Below are 20916 nucleotides of genomic sequence, written 5' to 3'. Positions count from 1 at the left end.
ATAGTTTTCCTATCTCTTCTCAAACTGACAAAATTCTCCAGGAATCCAGTCATTTTTAGAAGTATTTTACTGCCAAGACAGGCAACACAATTCACGTATGTAAATTTGGGCCTACAGTTTGGGCTGCATGAAAGACTAGGAGAGACACAGGAACATGTCACTGACACCTGTCAGCACAGATAGCCAAGCTAGTTGAATGGACAAGGACAATGCACCCTGTCAGAGAGCAGTGTGGAACAGCACACCTCAAGTGGAAAGGATTTATTGGGTTAACACTGGTTTCTACCCACAACTGCTTTGTTACACCTTTCTCAGCACAGCATATACCTTAAATAATCATCTTTTCCTAAACACCATTTCTTAGAACATTAATGATCGAGACTTCTGAACATGAAGATGATCCACTTCAAAAGCCAAATTTTAGAGGTCAGCAGTTAGCACATACCTGCAGCATGTATTGGGGTCCTCTTTACAACATAATCTTTCACCAAGATTGATGCTCCCTGGTTAATGAGCACGTCTACACATTCCACGTGTCCCTTAAAGGCAGCAAGATCCAATGGTGTCCTTCCGTTATTATTCCTCACATCAAGGTCCAGCAGCGACTGTACCAGCACTTCCAGAGCTTGATGGTGGCCGTGATAGGCCTACAAGAATAAGAAAATTCTTCACTTTTCCCATCCTTCATATTTTTCCCTTTCTTACTTGGATTACATATAGGAAACTGTGAAGATAGTATTTTTGTTTTAACATGTGGAAGAGCTACTGAGGCAGCATGTATCTAGTTACAATAGTTATGAATAATTTAAAAAAAAAAAAACCACCACAATTTCAGCAAGAAGGTTGGTGGGTTTTTTCCACTTTAGCCTTTCAGTCAGCCACTGAAACTACTTTCAGAAAATCAACTGTCTCCAATTTGTGTAACTACCAGTATTTTGAATACTGCATGTTTCATTGCTTTATGTTATAGTTACATCACCATCAGATTATTTCAAGTGAGGAACATGTGCAAACTTAACTAATTCCTATTAGTTTTTTTTAACAAAATATTTGAAAAAGAAAAAGCCAGTAAAATTTGTCTGTAAAAAGAATACAGTACAAATAGCTATAGTTAACATAACTGGTAAAACAGAAGGGACTTGGATGAAACAGTTAAAGAGATCAGAATGGATGTACAAGGATAAAAAAATAGCATAGAGAATACTCTGTAGGTATGTGTTAAGACAAAATGTCCAAATTAGGAATGAAAATAAACATCTACAACTATAGTTTTATAATTTCCATAATAAATTTTAAATGTATACGCATGGATACATTGTCTGGCCCCAGACAAATCTGATATCCAGGAACAGTCTCTTCTAACTGCTTTCATTTACCAGTATTAAAGATTACTTCTTACTTCAGATATATATATATATATATATACACACACATATATATATATACATATATATATACACACACACATATATATATATATACACACACTGCATGAGACTCAGGCTATTTTCAGAAAGTACATTGTGGTTTTTCAATTGCTCCAAGTTCAGTGCAAAAGATGAAAGATACATATTGGGCTGGTTACTCTGTATTTTGAGTATATTCGTATAGACAATTTCATCAGGTCCTCTCCTAAGCTATTCTTTGTGCAAATCTTTCTTAAAGTATTAAGGATAAACACGTCTCATACTAAACATCGATAAGGGTAAAATGAGGATATAAACCAGTTATCATTACTTACAGAACAAGACTTCTAAAAGTTTTATTAGTATAAATTATAACATAAATCTTAATTAGAATATTCCAAATGAAAGCTGTTCCATGAAGCAAGTTTCAAGTCAAATGGAAAAATTACCCTGTATCGCTCATTCAGGAATATTAGTAAGTATTTTTGGATTTCATTTATTGACCTATTTTTAAAAAATCCAGAATGAAAAAACCTATGTCAACAACTGTTTGCAATTAGATGAGCTATCATCATTAAAGAATGAAATACTTACAGCTAAATGCAGTGGACTTATAGGTGCTCTGTTGTCTGAATCATTCAGCATATCAGTACCTGATGTTTCCATTAGCTTAGTAGAGAGAGAAAGTCAAGAGTGAGTGCAAAAAACCCTCACCTTTAAAAACATTCAGCAATAATTGCTGCAGTTTCCAGTATACAGATTGAAAAAGAAAGGAAGAAAAAGAGGAAGAATAATATAGGATTACAGTTTCCTCAGGAATTCTGTATCTCCTTCAACCTTTTAAAGAGCTTGAATTGCAATGACTGCGAGCCCTCCCCCATATTCATCGCCCAAGCACAGTTGTTTAATTTTGCATAACAATGCAATAATTAAATCAGAAACTAATCTAAAATTATTATTTTTCCTAAAGCAGCCATATGAAATAATATAGATGAAATACATACAAAGGAAAGACAAGGACAGGTGAGAACAGCTATAGTAGAACCCCCCCCCCCCCCCCCGCCCCAAACAAACAAGTAAGCATTCAGAGTAGGTGAAAAGTCAGCAACAATATGAAAAGCCAGAAGGCAGAACAGAAAAATATTTCTCACAGAGAAGAAATGGACTCCCAAAAGGCACAAGTGTTATAAAATCGGATTAAAATAACTATGTATATACATTTCTATTTGTTACTTTCAGATGTGTTTTAAAGTTTTAATTCTGGATCTTTTTCAAGACCATATTTAATTTAGCACACTAGTAGAATTAAAAAATTCAAAGTGTTTGAAGATCACCAAATACAGTGAAGATCACTAAGTTTTCATTATCACACTTTCATAACATGGTCATATGAATGTTTAAGTAAAAAAAAAAAAGCTTAAAAAATAATTTACTGTTTTAAAATACTGAATTGCAATTAAATCTAAATTGTAATTGAAATTAAATAATACATCTATGCATTGAAGAAATGGTTAAATAAGTCTTAAAATAAGCAGTATTTTTAAAATTACATGTTCCCTTTTGCTGTACAGTACTATAACAGTGAGAAATAATACACACTTACAACATCTAGAGGCGTTTCGCTTGCAATCTGCAATTAAAAACATTCAGAATTCATGTTTAAATACATCTGAATATCAAAGTAATGTGTACAAAAATACTAAGTTGCATAAGACAGAGAAGATAAAATTATCATATCAAATAACATACACATTTTTGCAAATGGATTAAAGAAAAACTACATGAGGCTTTATTATCTAAAATTCTGTTATGTTACTCTAAATATGTAAACTATTTTAAAAGGCACCCTTACTTTACAGGTTTTCCCTACATTTTAATTTGCTCCTTCAGATGGCGTTTGTGAAATTTCTTAACACTTCTCAGTGGGATAACCTATGGTATTTTACTTCAGCCATCAGGAAAAAATTTAACACTGTATTCTAAGTTGAGAAACAAAACTAAACTAATATCCCACATCCTCAACCAGTTACCTCTTAATCTTAGAATGTATTACCTTTTTAAGCCAGTATCTAGCATCTTAGCTCCTCACCTTGCCCCTATTTTAAAATTAATTTTTTAAATTTGAGTACCAAGTGCTTAGATATTTATCCTCACAGGGGCTGAAAAACACTATTGTCCTAGCTTACATGCAAAGAATCAAGGTAGACAAATACCCCAGCCCCTACATCATAGTCTTTAACAGCAGCTGTTACAGCATTCATCTATTATACATTTTCTTACCAATTCAAGACATAAGCGATGACCATAAGCAGCTGAATAATGAACTGCATTGTATCCTTGTTTGTCTCGGATCCCCGGATTGGCATCGTTTCTTAGCAAGTATTCCAGGCACCTATTTAAATTGACATACATAACCATATATCTACATGTTGAATTTCAACTTTATGTTAAGTGATAAATTGTTCCAATTCAATTGGAAAATAGAATACAGGACACAGGAACACTGACTTAATGTACAATATTGGCTAGGACTAGAGAACACCTGACTCATTACACACCAAGTGTTAAGGTCAATCACAACGCTTCCAAAATTTGGAAGAATACTTCTCTGCAGACATCCTGCATCCTCTGAATTATCTGACTTGGTTAAAACTAGGATTTCACGGCTATTTTCCTCCTAGCTAATACAACTGCAGTTACTTTTGTTAATATAAATGATTACTATTTTTGTATGTTTTTCTGTATCAGCACATTCTTCTGTACTTAATACAGAAGGAAGAGAACCAATAGCTGAGTTCTTCATGGTATGTATCCAAGAGTCTCACACGTATACATTTCCACTACCAGACACTAACCGATTTATTGGTATAGTAAACACACTCAGTTGTTGGCATACTTATATTCTACCATTCCTTACTTTCATTATACAAAGTTATAAGGCAGAACATGATCAGCAGTTTCAACCACAGACTCTCAGCCAGGAAGATGAAAAATAGGTCTTAAAGTCAGCTCCCTCTCCCTGTTTTTGTTTTTAAGAGTCTCTATGCATGCACACTAAACAATTCCAACCAATAACCCTACTTATTCATAACTCTATGATGTCTATCATTTCAGCAACATTTTGCAAACTCACCATCATGACCTTAAACTAGCAGGTGAAGCCATTTGGTTTCCTGAAGTGAACAACAGGTCACCATCCCTTCTCTCTGGGATTATGAAATACTTCTTCTTTACCAGTTAAATAAAATGCATGGGAAGCTAAAAAATACATTATCTTGTCAAATCCAGCCTGGAATCTTTCTTCCTTGGCACAGTTTATCTAAAGGTCTCACAGATTACCATGATCAGTAGTGACAAACAGATCAGTTGGATATACTGACAATATAAGGGTTTTAGTTCCCATCTATCGCACGGAAAATTGTTTGGTAGAAAGTTGAAGGAAATGTAAACACTTGTTTTATGCTATGGCTATACTGTGATGTCATGTGAAAAAACTTGCAGTAGGATATGTCAGGTTTAGATCTGAGTAACTTCTCATCAATGCCGTTAAGAGTAGAAACTTGATCATTCAAAACCCTGGAGAACACTCAAACCTTGCAGAAATCTGACAAAAGCAGCCATCTCCTGAGGGAAGACAGAATGACCCTGCAACATCAGAACTCTTCCTAAGTTCTTTCAAGGAAGGGCCTGGAGTCAGCACATGGAACAGTGCAAGTTCATCATCTGAATGAGATCCAGTACCAGCTGTGATGAAATGGAAACACGTTTCAACATGAGTAAGACAGCTGTTCTGGGTCAGGGGGCTGACAACCTCACGTGCAACAACAGTGATTTGCTGGAGTGAAGATCTGACATTTGCTTTTCCAGACAAAGGTTGAAAGTTAATGAACCAGGTGAGTGAAGATGAAAGGGACAAAAAGCTGCAGGAAAAACTATGAACAAGGAAGTATCTAATTACAAAGTACTCTTATCTCCTTACAAAGTTGAGAAGAACAGGAGTGATACCAAGGTGTACTCTTATCATTTTATGCCCAGCATAAAGGAGAAAAGGACTTAGGTAGTGAAAAAGGTAAAAATTCTCCAGTTTTAAAGAATAACAATATGTAGCACAACATGTAAGTAACTTGTTATAAGTTCAGGGTACCTAATAAAAAGCTATCTGCAAAGCATATCTGTGTTTTTAACCAACTAATTTGGGTTTTATGTGCCCAATAAACAAATGCCTGGATTTAATTAATGGCAACCATGCTTGCATGTTTTTATTTGAATTGAAATGGGATGAGATTTTTGATAATTCAAAGACAAGTCAATTTGTCTCATCGAGTGATAATTACTGTCCCTACAATTTATTTGTCCAATTGTCTTTCTTTGTTAATTTTAATCAATGATTTTGTATTAATACTCATGACTCATTAATAAATGTTAAACAACACTGGCCTCAGCTATCTAAATTTCTATACTTGTGTACTTTCTGTATTTGTGTGCTCACAAAAACCACAATACACTAAATACATTGCAGGAAGCAAGCATTCTTTCCAATGCAAAAGAGATAATTGTTTTTGCTGTTTCTTCTCATCCAGGAAAGAGGTTAACTTTGCATCTTTTGTATACCTAACTGTCCTCAACAGGCCTCTTTAAAAGGAGATTAATCACCCTTTCTGAAATCCCAGAGAAGTTAAATTTATTTCCCATTTATTTATTGGTGTACTGTCTATTAAATAATTCTAACATAGAAAGAGCGCGGTTTTATCTCCCCTAAGACGCTGCTTAGTTTATCTCATTCTGCGATCATGTTTCTCTCTCTAGTCTTGTCAAAATGACGCTTACTGGTGTTTGTTCCGGATCAGAGGCATGTGTTGTTAAAGATACAAAAGAAACACTTCCAATCAGGAGCAAACCGGAAAATAATTTTCAACAAAACATCCTTGTCCCCAAAATCTGCCTTTAGAGATGTCTGAACAAAGACTATAAAAATGCACATAAATATCTTTGGAATTTCTATATAGATAATTTCCTCACATTTTTTTCCCCGGCTTTATATTCCAACTCAGTAACCATTTTTAGCTTCATTCCTATTTTGAAGATGAGCTGAGCAGTACTGGTTTTCCAGCTGTTACTAATCATCTTGCTGCATCAATATAAAAAGCTTCTCCTCAGGCCATACGGCTCTGCAGCCTCTTCCAGAGACCCAACTGTTAATCAGAAGGGCAGTATTGCGTGGGTTCCAGAGACAATTCTTTGAGTTATCTCCCAAAGCTCTGCAGTATTGCCATCATTCTTGCTTGTGCCTTTTATAAGACAGATGGCAAAACGATGTCATCTGAAGAACCGTTACAGTCTGGAGGTTTTCAGAGCAACTGTGAAGCTAAAATTAATCCTAGCTCAACTCATAAGAGGACAATTAAAGTAAAATTATCTCAACAAAATCCAGAAGGAATTAAAAGTCTATCTAAAAAGCAGCAGACAATTTCATTTTTAAATTTGGCTTTACATAAAAGGCATGTACTTTAAATATTAGTTAAATGGCCATGTGTTGTGGTTTAACCCCAGCCAGCGACTAAGCACCAGGCAGCCACTCACTCACTCCCCCACAATGGGATGGGGGAGAGAATCCAAAGGAAAAAGGTAGAACTCGTGGATTGAGACAAAAACAGTTTAATAAAACAGAAAGAAACTAATAGTGATAATAATAACAATAATAAAATGACAATGAGAATAAAAGGATTGGAATATACAAAAGAAGTGCTGCACAATGCAATTGCTCACCACTCGTTGACCAATGCCCAGTTAGTTTCCAAACAGTGATCTGCCCCCCCCTGCCCACTCCCCCCAGTTTATATACTGGGGATGATGTCATATAGTATGGAATACCCCTTTGGCCAGTTTGGGTCAGCTGCCCCGGCTGTGTCCCCTCCCATCTTCTTGTGCCCCTCCAGCCTGCTTGCTGGCTGGGCATGAGAAGCTGAAAAATCCTTGACTTAGTCTAAACAGTGCTTAGCAACAACTGAAAACATCAGTGTGTTCTCAACATTCTTCTCATACAGAATGCAAGACATAACACTATACCAGCTACTAGGAAGAAAATTAACTCTACCCCAGCCAAAACCAGGACACCATGAAAGTATTCTTTATCCCTCAAAACCCAATCTGTAAATTATATGCCACCTCGTTCCTATTACTACCTCACCTTTTAAAAGGTGCTATATTAAAACAAGATGATACAGCACTAAGCAGCACTCTTTTCCAGTGAAGGTGTCACTGTATGCACTTGAAATGCCATGCTGCACGCCACCTTGTTTTGACCTGTGTATGTGAGTGTGTGAACATGCAAGTGGTACTCTCCCCAAGTCTCCCCAAAATATACGTCTGGAGCTTAACTAGCTTCATCAATTCTGTACTACTTATATAAGCTTTGCATGTAAGCATTGAAGTCATTAATAACTATGTTAAATATAACCATTAGTTACAAAATAAACACATGCAAGAGGCATTTGTGGATTTCTGAAAGCTTCTGGATGTATTTCATTAATAGAAGTGTAAAAAATCTACACTAACAGGACATACAGTTGTAATACCAAACATGAATAGTTTAATCAAACACCAAATAATAAGGCATCTTATACTGATATGTCAAGTTAATTTCTATCCTGATATAGGCCTACTGTAACTCAGTCTAGTTTTACACTGTATTTCTGACTAACTACACAGATTTTGGGGCAACATTAAGAATCCTTCATAAAACACAGCATCCTTCATGAGAATTTGATTTTAAAGCAAAATGACCCTATGGCTCAGAACTGTCATAGTAATTCCCACAAACAATATTTAGTCAACCACTACACAGCAGGTGGGATTAAAAACGATTCCCAATGAATTCCTGAATTAGGACATCCGCATTTTAAGACGTAACAAAAAAATTACAATACATTTTACTATTGTTCATTTTTCTCAAGAAATATTTGTTACATAAAATAATTTATATACAATGAACAATCCACTGTCAAGTTTAATTTTTAAAAATATAAAAAATGCATTTGGCAAATCTGAAGGCAGAACATACACGAAAGTCACAGCTCAAATGTTTCTAAGGAGAAAAACTTTAGTACAAAGCATTCCACTTACTTTCCATCTGTGTCTGATGCAGCTGCATAGTGCAGAGGTGTACAACCCCTCTCATCAAGGTCATTCACACTAGCTCCAGATCCCACAAGGGCAAACAGGCACTGATAATTACAATTGGCAGCAGCATAATGGAGTGGAGTTCTTTAGTACACATTTAAATAAAAAGTACAATGGTAAATAACAGCAAAATAATATTATAGAGACAGAAAAAGCAAAATAAAATGAAACTTAAATCCTCCTTACATTTTTTAACAAGTATTTGTGGTGAGGAATGGATCATTACGATATTAAAAAATGAGGCCATTTTCTAGGGGCCATTTAATAATGCAGAACAATATCTAGGAGGTCTATTTGCCAGCCAAAATACGCACAAACTTTGTATTAAGGGAAGCTTCATATGAATTTTCTTGTGTAAACATACAGAGGAAAATCAAGTTTACAATAGAAATATTTTTAGTTAAGTAACTTCAAGACACATGGAAAAATACAGACAAAACTAAGAACTGCATAGCAACTAAACAAGGTCAAAATAAAATACAACAATTAACAAGTAGAAGTTTTCGACAAACAGATCAGAACTTTGTCTAAGAGAGGCAAATATTACTTATTTATTTTTACTTATAGCAGAGGTATTGTTAAAAAAAAAGTTTTAAAAATATACCTTGTCTTCTTACAACAAAATGGTGAAATATTAGTACTGATGTATAATGTCAGAGGAAACTTATTCCAGCTTCAAATACATAAACAATTCTCTAAATAAACCAGTTTGGATAAAATTTCAAAAGCAGCAAGATGACTCAGAATTCCATTTTCTATTTTAAAAAAAATTGCTACTGTAAATATCTCAATTTTGAGGAGATGGTCAGGCACTTTAGTGTGTCCTACCTCTTCCCTCTTGCTTAAAATTACTTTTTCCCATTTCTCTCAATTTTTAACTTTTTAAATCTTTTCCCTCTCCTGAAATAATTGCTCTATATAAAATGCACATTAAACCAAAACCAAACCAAAATGACACCCCCCCCCCCCCAACTTTCAATAGCAAAAGTTATGACAGATAGTTGTTCCTTTCTCAGAAAAGAATGGAAGTGAAATTTAAAGCAAAATACAACTTTGGATCCATAACATTCTCCTCAAGTCCTACTCCTGCCATTCACATCCTGAAAATCATATTTTCCATGATGTGATGTGAAATTTTACACAGGTACTGATCATGCCATCTGAACTTAAATAATCCTATACTAAAAATAGAAATTAAAGTCATTCCAGAACAGTTCAGAGCACAAACTAGGAAACAGAAAGGGCTGGATATAATGAAAGGAAAAAAGTGAAGCAGTTATAACAAAAATAATGGATTTTTAAATTAAAAATAAGCTTAGAAATAGCAACAGATTTATAGGTTTGACATACATTATTTCAAAAACACCACTAACGTCCTTGGATGAGAGCAATTTAAACTCATTAGATCCATGTTATAAGCAAAAAAGGCTTGTAAAAATTACATTTGAATATGGAACTCAGTCTTTAAAAACAAGACTAAACACCTACTTAATAAAACACAATAAACAAAGTATGTTTGTAACTTTTGATAACATATGCCAAAACATAGTTTATTACAGACATCTTATCTTAAAAAACAGTTAAACTGGAACACACAGACTTGCGCACATAGCAATATGCTACTTCTGTAATAACTTTAACAGCCCTTTAGAATACACAAATCTAGAATGTCTTACCTCCCAAATCTGTCCTTTTTGTTGAAGTCTGCACCAGTGTTTAGCAGAAGATTTAGGCACTCCAAATTCCTATTAAATTAATGCAATATTACTTGTGATTGCAAATTTTATTTCCTTAATATTGGCCTCTGCAAATATCAGAACTGCTACATATATACATCTCATACATTATTTTTAATTGAACTGAACTATTGTATGACAAGTTTGATAAATATATTTTTATATGTAAAATAAATTTCATAACTGCAGGACCAAACCAGGACAGAATTCAAATTATTTCAAGTCCATATATGGAAATTTTATTGATATCAATTGGCATGCATAAAAGCACATAAACATTAACCTACTTTAATAGAAATTTCAATTCTTTAAAGCAAACAAACAATAACACCTGCATGTCACATGCTTTTTGCTACCAGGATTCCAGCACAGAGGCAAGTTTTTAATGTATATTTTTTAAGGCCAAATGTAAGTTGCAACATAAATATTCTACTTTTTAGTGTAATTAATTTTCAATACAGCATGATCATTATAATAGATGTACAATACTGCTTATAGTTCAAACACTATCTTAGTAACTTTCCTAAACTGGAGATGAATGAGGGAATGTGTCACAAATTATGTGTTTTTATATGAAGAGATAGCATTTTAACCTTAATCATTTGCAACAAGGATGTATCTATCAAGTATCTTTTGACTTAGAATGATTACTTAACAGTATTACTTAAACAACATTGAAACAGAAAAATGAAAATATCAGTATCATGGAGTTCTTGTGTCCCACAAAGTGTATCATGAAATTTATTACCCAATTCTTCCAGGCAATTTTGAGTAGCTGCTATAGAAAACCTACAATACAATAACAATAATCAATATGGATCACAACTTAAGTGATGAGCAAGTAGTTCTGACTACTTCATCCACCTAAACTCTGGAATCTAATTATGGCTTTTAATTTAGTTAGATTGATGGATATGGTAAAAACATATTTCCCAAAGTTGCTGTTCTCCACCTCATGTCCTACAGTGATCTTAGCTGGGCATGCCATCTTTGAATGCTGTAAATTCTAAAAACACCATCATCCATGGGAATTTAAATAAAATTCAGTTCATCCCCAAGAGTAAACCTAAGGTAAGGCTGATGATACTTGGACACTGTACTCCAATAATTACTTATTGAGCTGAATATTTAATTTATTTTTATTGTTTGTAGATAGAATCCATCTTGAAATTATTTTAATGTTTACATAAATTCCAAGGGGAGAGGGCAGGCAAAGGACAGAAAGGAAATAATAAAGAACAGTAATGATCAGCAATTGAAAAAAGAACACTAAATATGAAAGCATGAATGTTTTTTTACATACCCTCCAGCTGCAGCTGCATGAAGACAAGTCCTGCCAAAGTCATCTGGTGTGTCAATGTCAAAACCTATAAATCAATTAAAATCATTATGTAACACCACCTTTCACAAAACTGCTCTCATGTACTCTTAAGAGAAATGCTTGCTAAGCAAACTTAACAGCTATCTGCAAAAAAGCACTTAAGCATTGAAAATTTACTTCATTTGAAACACATCATTGCTATTCATAATATTTTGAAAAACAGGCATTCAAGTAAAACTGAAAGGCATAAGGTAAAAGACAATTAGCTGCACTGAGGCAAGAGGCTATAATCCTTCCTATCCTATTTGTCTGCTAATTTTTCTGCATAATTTAGTATCGTATATAAAATATATGAAGGTAATAGGAAAATTTTAAAGTATGCTAGAATTTATCAGTGTTATGCAGAGATTTTTCTTTTTTATTTTTCTTTTTAAATAAAGAGGGGGATGTCAGCATTACTAAACCCAGAAGCTACTTACATTTCATCCTGGAGTTTAGCTCTTTAGTCCCAGAGAAAGAACTTTGTTAAGCTGGAGTGAAGGCTGTAAATAGCAATTATTTACAGAGGAGTCCTTTAGAGAACATTGTAGTTTTATCTTCCCCAAATGTATGAACTATGGAACTTCATATTTGAGATCACAAACTGTAACTGTGCAATTCCATATCTAACCATATACTTTGACATGAAGATTACTATTTAAATCAGGTTTCAAAGCTATATTTTTGGTTTGAGAAAACTACTATATTCTCCTAAGAGTCTTGCTCTTGTTTTGGTACTTTTGTTTGGGAATGCAATTTTTTTTTTTTCTTCTTTTTTTCTTTTTAAGAATTGTTCAACAACAACAAATAGTGAACAACACAGGATGTTTTATTCACGAGTACTACTACTGAAGACTGTTTTCCTACTCCATATCCCCCAAAACACAGCATTTGTATGAGCCACTACATTCTCCTCCTATTTCAATAGGCAGTGATATAAAGCAAACAATTTAAGATAGTTTACCGGTCTGATTTGAAAAATAGTCTTTGATGCCTTTCCACATCCCTAGGTTGCTTGTCTAACACCACAAACTACATAAGTGTCATTCAGTACGGGGAAAAGGCAGATTGATGATTTTTTTTTATTTTTTTAAGGTCTGCACATGAATATTAATGAATTTAAAAATCAGAGATGCTTATTTACATAAATGAGACTCTTCCTCCCAAAACCAAACGGGCACATAATCTGCAGATACCAATCCCCGCACCAAAAGCATGTACTAGTAAACTGTTAGCAGTATCTAGTCTTTCCAGTCCGAAGGCTGTACGTACTCTTTGAGTCCTTATCTGCTCTAGGCTAGATTTATATCCAAGTTTGCTCAACTCCTGTACAAGTCACAGAAACCACTTGCAAGTCTTCTGCAGGGATTCCCTTGCCATACTGAATCTCCAGTAAGGGCAGAGCCAGCACAGCACCGTGTGGAAAAAGGAAAAAGCACCAGAATATTCCTCATTTTGAATGCATCCAATTGAAATATAGTTAACTAGAGGATAGTTCTTTCCTGGAGTGAATCCTTGCAAGCTTGTCCATGAAGGACAGTGAAATAAAAAGCCTTATCAGTGGTAGTTTTAGTTATACTCCTTTAGTTCTTCTCCCAGGCCTCCCCAGCAGACAATATAAAGCTGGGTAAGCAACTTCTGACTCTTTCTTTTCCGCAACCCTCTGCTCCCCACTTTTCTTTTTTCAAAAAACATGAAGTGCCTTCAGATTAATGTAGAACCATTTAGTTTATTCTTCTTCTGTTCCTGAAGCTTCCACAATCCTCCAGACAGATCCTTCTGAGAAATGCAATGCTTCAAAGAGCTCAGAATTTACACCAGAGCAGACTATGGACAACAAGGGAAATAATAACCTTACAACCCTCTGCAACTTCAGGAAGGAATCAAACAATGAAAGCAGAGTGCAGTTTGGGTTGCATTTAATTAAAAATAAACCACTAATGCAACAGTTTCTTAATGTAGCAGTCCGCAGAGTCTTCAGAGCTATTAGGTGCCCACTAAAGGAAAAGATAGGAATAGACTGATCTGTATTAAGCTAAAGACATCATGGAAGGGAAATGGAGGATGCTCCATAAAGTCCTTTAAGACAACAGTAGTCTTTCTCCTTGAAGTCGCGTTATGGTCTGAAACAGTCATCCAACTGTATGGCCAAATGCTTAAAATGCAAAACTACAACACTTAAAAAGTTATAGATGTATTATTTCAATTTGGATGTTGTTTTTTTTAAAATTGCTTCTGTAGAAGTCTGCATTCACTTTAACTATAGACTGTTCATTAAAAAAAAACAAGCACTGGCCCCAGGCTACCAGTAAACTATAAAGATTTTTATGTATTACTAAATTAAGACTTAATTAAAAGCTATTCTATGGAATAAAAAAACACCAAAGTACAAAGCAGCCAGAAGATTTTTAAAGAGTATCCTACCTGATGAGAGGAGCTTTCTGCAGCAGTCTGAAAATCCACTTAATGCTGCCAAATGGAGAGGAAACATCCCATGTATACCCCGCCTAAGATACACCATAATCAGGTATCACAGTTTCATTACAATTAACATAAAACAAACATGACTGTGTGGCAAAGCACATGGTGGGTTCAGCAAACCACCTAATTAGAATATTGAGCCATAGGAAAACTTCACATATTAAATGTTTTCTTACAAGCCAGCAGGATGCATTAAGTCAGTGCAACAGCCTATTAAAACTTTCAGCACTTTTACTTCAAATACATTAGAAGAAAATCTATTTCACTTTCTTTTTGTACAAATTGTGATGTACTGAGTAGCTACTTAAAAGTACAGTACAGGATAATACACAAAGTATTTCCTATTTTAAGTTGAAGACAGTATTAAAAAAATCATACTAAACTTGTTAATCTAATAAATACATTTCTAAATTCTCTCAGCTTGTATTCATGTCAATAAAGTTACCTACTTTGCAGTGTCAGCACCACTCGTAATCAGAGTGTTGATTAATAGCTCATGGCCATATCTAGCTGCTATGTGCAAAGGAGTATTTCCATTCTTATCTTCACAGTCTATTTCAGCTCCTATAATAAAAAGTAATTACTAAGTAAGAATATACGTAGGCATACAAGTACTTTTGTTAGAAAAACAGCACTGATGATCATTTAAGCAACATTAATAATTGTCCATGAATGACTACTTTGGATTTAAAAATCTATACAGCTTTCAGTGGTATTTAGTATTAATAATAAGCAAAATGGAGAGAAGCATTTTATTACGTAACCATATGGGACAAACTTTCTGCAACCTAAGTTATGAAGATAAATTAATATATTTTCCTGCATTCTGAAAAAATAAACAGTTCTTCAACGTAACTTATCAAACTTTAAAAGCAGATATGCCAGACTCCACCATTAACTGAACTAGTACTGGATATGAAAAAAAATTCAGTACATTGTTACCAATATAAGATGAGGAAAATATTCATAATACTGGAAAGCTGATGATAGAACTACTCCCTCGCCCTTTTTACCATTTTGAATGATGGTTTGAGATCTTGAAAATCTACCATGGATTGCTGTCATGTGCAATGGTGTCTTCCCATCTTTACTCTGGAAAAGAAAAAAAACCCCAGTGTTTACTTATGGTCAGTAACAGTAATCTACCAGAACTGAAAAAAAAAAAAAAAACAACAGAAAAAGGACATTCTTTTACTTTCTCTTCTCTCCCCTCTACTCCCTCTTTTACATTGTTTCTATGCTCTTCTGCAAGACAGATGCTGGCTGTGACAAGTCAGCATGACATGGCAAGCTTTTCAAAAGAGCTGCTCTTAATCACAGCTCTTCCAGCTGTGAGTGACAACTCAGTGATGCCCACTCACTCACAGTTATGCCTTTAGGATAATCACTCTCCAGAGGATGATGACAGTGCACAACTTTAGCAACAAGCCTATGTTCAACTCTTCCCTCACCCAAGTCTAAAACAAAACAATGCTTCTTTAAATTGTTTGTTTCTTGAAAGAAGGTAGCTGTATTAGCTGTATTTACTATGGAGGTTTACACATTATATTAGAAGACAACACATTAAAAAGCTTATGTGTTTCATGGAAATTTCTGTAAAGTGATATTTGTAAGCAATTTATCATAAACCACAAGTAATCCTAAGGTAAAACTATTCAACCATAATTGGTACTATAGATTTGACACACATATCAAATAAGTGCACTTAAGTCATTCACCCAGTAAAGATGTCCTCAAGTAGGCCAACAGCAATGCATAAGGGAATTTCAATTTTTAACAGCACAATCTCAATGCACTTAAAAAAACATTTTTTTTTTCTGTTGTTTTACTTTAGAATTATTTTTTTCTTCCCTGTACTTCATCATAGGTAATGGGAAAGCTCTACTGCAGAAAAAAGTTCCTACAAATACACACAAAAAATTGCAAACATGACACTCAGAAAATGAAAGCACTCTTGGATGCACATGCATACCACATCTTTAAATTTTAAATGTTAGCTTTGAAGAGTATGAAATGTTCACAAAATACAAAGTTAAAAAAGACAAAGATGGTAGTGGGAACATACAATATGAACGTATGTATTGAAATATCACGAATTGCTGTCATGTGCAAAAGTGTCTTCCCATCTTTACTCTTCCTTTGGAACCAAATGGCAAAGCTTCTATGCATCTGTTACTGAAAGTCTGCTGGAGACCCTTTTAGAGTTGGATGTGGAGTTTTTAGTTGTGTCACTGCACAGAGCAGGATACACCATCTAGAACAATGCAATTATGGGAAACATTGTCTTCTCAGACCTAGACTGAAAGAAATAAAACACTTGATAATGACACCCAAGTTATCTCCAGATGTTTCAGCTAGCAGATTTCTTTGACTGCAAATAATCCAAAAGACCCATCCACATGTCCATAGCAGACACAAAGAAACACAGAACATGGGGTTGAAATTCACTTGAGGAATTGGATAACTGATTTACTTCTGTCATTGGAGGCCTTAATAAAAGGCCAAATAAACACATCCTAAGTGACAACTTCCCCAAGCATTCTCTATGCTCTGATTTTCTTACAAAGAGAATTTTCTTCTAATGTCTACCTTTCATCTTTCTCCCCACAGTTTAGTTCTACTCTGTTTATCCAACCATTAATATTCTCCTCCTTTAAAACAACTGTTACACATCTGCTGTCTCTTTCCCTCACGTTTCTCCTTCTTTAAGCTGAAGAATCAATCAATTTAAATAAATTTCACGTAAAATAAGCTTTGTTAGAGTGAATGACTAAAAGCTGCTTTGGTAACTAATATTCTAAACTTTAAAAGGGGAAACTTTGAGAAAGAAAGGAAATTAGTGAAGTAACAGACAGAAGCATTTAAGGGCTCAGATAAAGAAGCCTGCAATCTCACTGGCTCAGATACGCTAAATCTGTATCTCAAAGGAGGGCTAATGAACAGTAGGAAGATTCAGCAGAAAAAAGTAAATCCAAGTCTCACTGAGCACATTAATAAAGTACCTTACAAGGACGTAAGAATAACTTAAGGTGACAGTATTAGAAACTAAGGAGCATGGTGGTCAAGTGAGAACCCTCACAAGACAACTTGAGTAAGATCTTGGAAAGGACATCAAAATAAGCTATAAAATAATTTTCCAGTTGTAAATTAAAAACCACAGTACGATCAATAATGGATTTCTACATTTACTCTGCTCAAATTTACTTAAAAAGGCACTTAAAGTAGATTTCTAAGACAATGGATTCGATTATCCACAGTGCCTCTCTCCAGTCTTATAGTCTCAGGTTCCTTTGCAACCCAGGAATACATAACACAACATATAAACACAGAATAGGTTCAAAATTGAATGAAGGTGATAATTTCCATGTTGAAGCTGAACTGCTAGGTACAGGATCACATTCAGAATTCCCTTCTCAGAAACCGTCACTAGGGAAGGGCATATAGAATGAGAACTAGTAGCCAGAGTTCATTAAGCGACAAAACAGCAAGGCTCTATTTATTGAGCAAAGAACTGTTTCCTGAGATGCCAGGAGGCTGGACTGCCTAAGGAGGTATCTTCAAACCTTGTGCTTCAATTTCCTTTTTTTATGCCTTTAAGGTCTTTATCTAAATATTAACTACAGCTGTCTGATTTTACGAGATCAGATAGGATCAGAGCACATGACAGAATAGCTATGGGCTAATGGTAACTTTTGTTGTCTTCACTGAAACTCAATATTAAGTGTGGTATAGGAAAGAAATCACCCGAATCTCCACTCTTGCTAGAGGAAACAAAATACTTAAGATTATATGAAATTTGCTAAGAACAGTAATTGCTATTAGACAGAAAGAATTAACACACAGTGCAAGGTGTTCTATCAAATGATTACTCAGACATTAACTGTACTCAGACTACTGAGCGTTAGTGAGGGTCAGGGAAAATGTGGGTCTATCATGTCCCAGCATTCCTCCGAGTGAAATTTTCCTCTAAGCAATAGCCCTCATGTTCTAGTATCACCAACAGAAGTAAAATACTTTTTCTGTTTCGGTCACTGAAATTTCAAGCAGCAAGGGGGTCCATAAAACAATTAATACTGTCCTATTACGTACTCATTTCAGTGTCTTCTTCCATGCATGGAAATCCTGAATAGCAAGGAGAGTGTGCTGCAGTAATGAGCAATACTTAGCAGGATACACTCACTGTTCTACAGTACTATATGGACACTGACAAGGCTACAAAAACAAGTATGAAATGATGTCCTCTGCCCACACAGGTGATTAAAAGCATGTAACATATTTCTACTGTTCCATTATCTTCTGCTACATATTCCCTTCTTGAGATGAGGCCAGCATCCACAGATACACACAAGCGCTGACCCTCCATCTGCCATCAAGAGTAAAAGCGTTTCCCCTTTGCTTTCCCCACTAGATCATCCACAGCAAAAGTGCTCTAGTAGTACTGTCTAGTCTACTCTTAGATTACCATCCATACTCACTGTTACCTCTAAAAACACAGGAGTTGCACATGGGAGGGAACTATTGAATCAGATTACACAAGCAATATAATTATGATGAAAAAATAAATCTTGTAACAATTTTAAGAACTACTTTAAACTTCCGCCTCAGTAATAACAAACTGAAGAGGCTTGGTTTCAATAAATACTTAGAACACTCTAAAAGTATCCCATTTTAACTCTACAGATTATTCTTAGCTACACAACATATTCTAATTCAATTCCCCTTTGCTATTTCTTAGGGATTGTTCTTCTGATAAAATCCAAGATTTATCCTTACAGGCCTTTCCAGGGAAGCAGAAGGTGACTTGGAAATTATTTTCTTTTGCCTTGGTTCTTGCACACTTCAACAGTGCAAGCAGTCAATTTTCATATACAAAGTAAGGCTGTTCATACCTTCAGGTGCATATTCAGTCATACTGGTATAAATCCACAGAAATGCTATTGGCAGAATTACAACAGAGACACACTGTGTGTTAACATGGGATAAATGGTGTTTTCAAACCATAATTGCTTAAAATCCGTACACAACCCTACTTGCTTAATTTTGCACTTAACAGTTTTGATACTTACTAAATTAACACATTTTAATTACAGCCAACCTATAGCTAAAGATGTTAACCCTTTCCACTGTGAAGACATTTTCTTCTGAAGCAGACTAAGTTCAGTAACCAAATCTTTACTAAGCTCTTAGACTTAGCTGAAATTCTCAGCTCTCTGATATGCTTCAGGCTGCATTTCCCAGCCCCATCACTATCATGTTTCAGAAAAAATGATTCTGTCACCTCAGAGTAAGCTTAAGAGAAAACCCGGGTTTACCCATACTAAATCCAAGGATATTTTTTTTTTATTTAAAGTTACATAAACCAACTAATCTATACTTTGGATCCCATAACTTCAAATGGAATGGGATGGCAGGCAACAATATCTCTCTAATGTTAAAACATCTTTAGTGACATCCAAACAAAAGTTCACCCATATTATAAACTTCAAAGAATTCAGGAATTTTGCCAGTCACTTTGAAAATATTAGCCATTTTTTGCACAATTTCTAAGGTTTCTTAGTGTTATAACTGACTAAATGTAGTACGTATCTACAGTGTACACCATACGTTAAACAAAGATTCTTATTTTAAGTTCAAACATAAAGATTATAACTTTAACAGTGTTTAATTATCCTAACAGAATGTTGGAAGTTTTTCATTTACATTCCTAACCTACAGTGAAGGTGTATTTGAAAACAAACAGCCAAAAAATGCCAACCACCATTACTTGCTGCACATCTTTCTGAAATGAAGCCCTCCCCACTTTCTTCTACATCACAAATAGGCACAGAGTCATGAAACCTCGCAAGCCAGCATACGGGAAAACAGTAATTCTTTGCTTAGTAATAATTATGTTTCTCTTTTGTTCTTATTTGTGTAAGTAACATACATACATAATCATTAGTATATTTAACATTGTGGGATTATTTTAACGACAGAACGTACATTTACTGAGAAATGATGTTTCAAGAGTGTAGGACAGAAGTCAGCCCTGTAAGGCTAAACCCTCAGTCATATCCAGTCTGGGACATTATGCAGAGCAGAAAGCTGGCAACAAAAATAAATGGACTATGTATTTTAGGACAGGTTAGCAACAAACCCTGTAGCACAGCTCCTTACTTCTCCAGGGCGCTCTGGTGATGAATTTTTCCACAACTGAGTTTAAGTACATTTTCATTAAACGAGCTGCACATTTAAATATATGTAAAAGTGAGCAGTAACATACATCTAAGATTTTTCCGTATCAAATAGCTTATTTTTAAATCACTCCCTAATTTTCAGTGGGCTACACATTTTCTACTAACTAGATATAAAATAGTATTACAGAATTAGCTGAAAATCAGTGTGAATATCTTACATGAAGGGAGCCACAAACCACATGATTTTTAACAGGTATGTTAGCTATTCTAATATTCACCTCTTATCTAGATTGTGTTGAAATTCAGGCATAACTCTGTTGAATCAACTTATTTATTTATTTTTAAGAAACAAAAGGAAAGATAATTCTCTTCCTACCACATGTGGGCAACAGTACCGGCAATTAGATATTTTGTAAGAGGAACACTTGGACTCTTGATTCCACTTACCCATTTCCCACCTTCCCTAGCCTGAAACCTGTCAAGACAACAGATACTGCCACTGAATATTTCTGAACACAGTTAATTTTTCATTACTAGAGTAAAAATCAACTTAATAGAAAACAGGATGTCCCACATCT

At 34.8% G+C, this 20916-nt stretch overlaps 1 protein-coding gene across 3 annotated transcripts in view; it reads right to left on the bottom strand.

Moving 5' to 3' along the window:
• The window catches only part of ANKRD28 (ankyrin repeat domain 28), a 126898-nt gene that overhangs the window by 14322 nt on the left and 91660 nt on the right, over positions 1-20916 (bottom strand). For all 3 annotated transcript variants that reach the window (XM_049798090.1, XM_049798089.1, XM_049798088.1), the window contains 10 exons: positions 15176-15254; positions 14612-14726; positions 14106-14188; positions 11625-11688; positions 10262-10330; positions 8529-8669; positions 3687-3798; positions 3010-3036; positions 2001-2075; positions 446-647 (listed from right to left, as the gene is read on the bottom strand). In XM_049798090.1, the coding sequence (XP_049654047.1) occupies positions 446-647; positions 2001-2075; positions 3010-3036; positions 3687-3798; positions 8529-8669; positions 10262-10330; positions 11625-11688; positions 14106-14188; positions 14612-14726; positions 15176-15254 (967 nt within the window). The remainder of the gene's footprint in view (positions 1-445; positions 648-2000; positions 2076-3009; positions 3037-3686; positions 3799-8528; positions 8670-10261; positions 10331-11624; positions 11689-14105; positions 14189-14611; positions 14727-15175; positions 15255-20916) is intronic.

This window comes from Accipiter gentilis, chromosome 4 (assembly GCF_929443795.1).
Source record: "Accipiter gentilis chromosome 4, bAccGen1.1, whole genome shotgun sequence".
Classification (NCBI taxonomy): domain Eukaryota; kingdom Metazoa; phylum Chordata; class Aves; order Accipitriformes; family Accipitridae; genus Astur; species Astur gentilis.
This window is presented reverse-complemented; position numbering and strand designations above follow the sequence as displayed.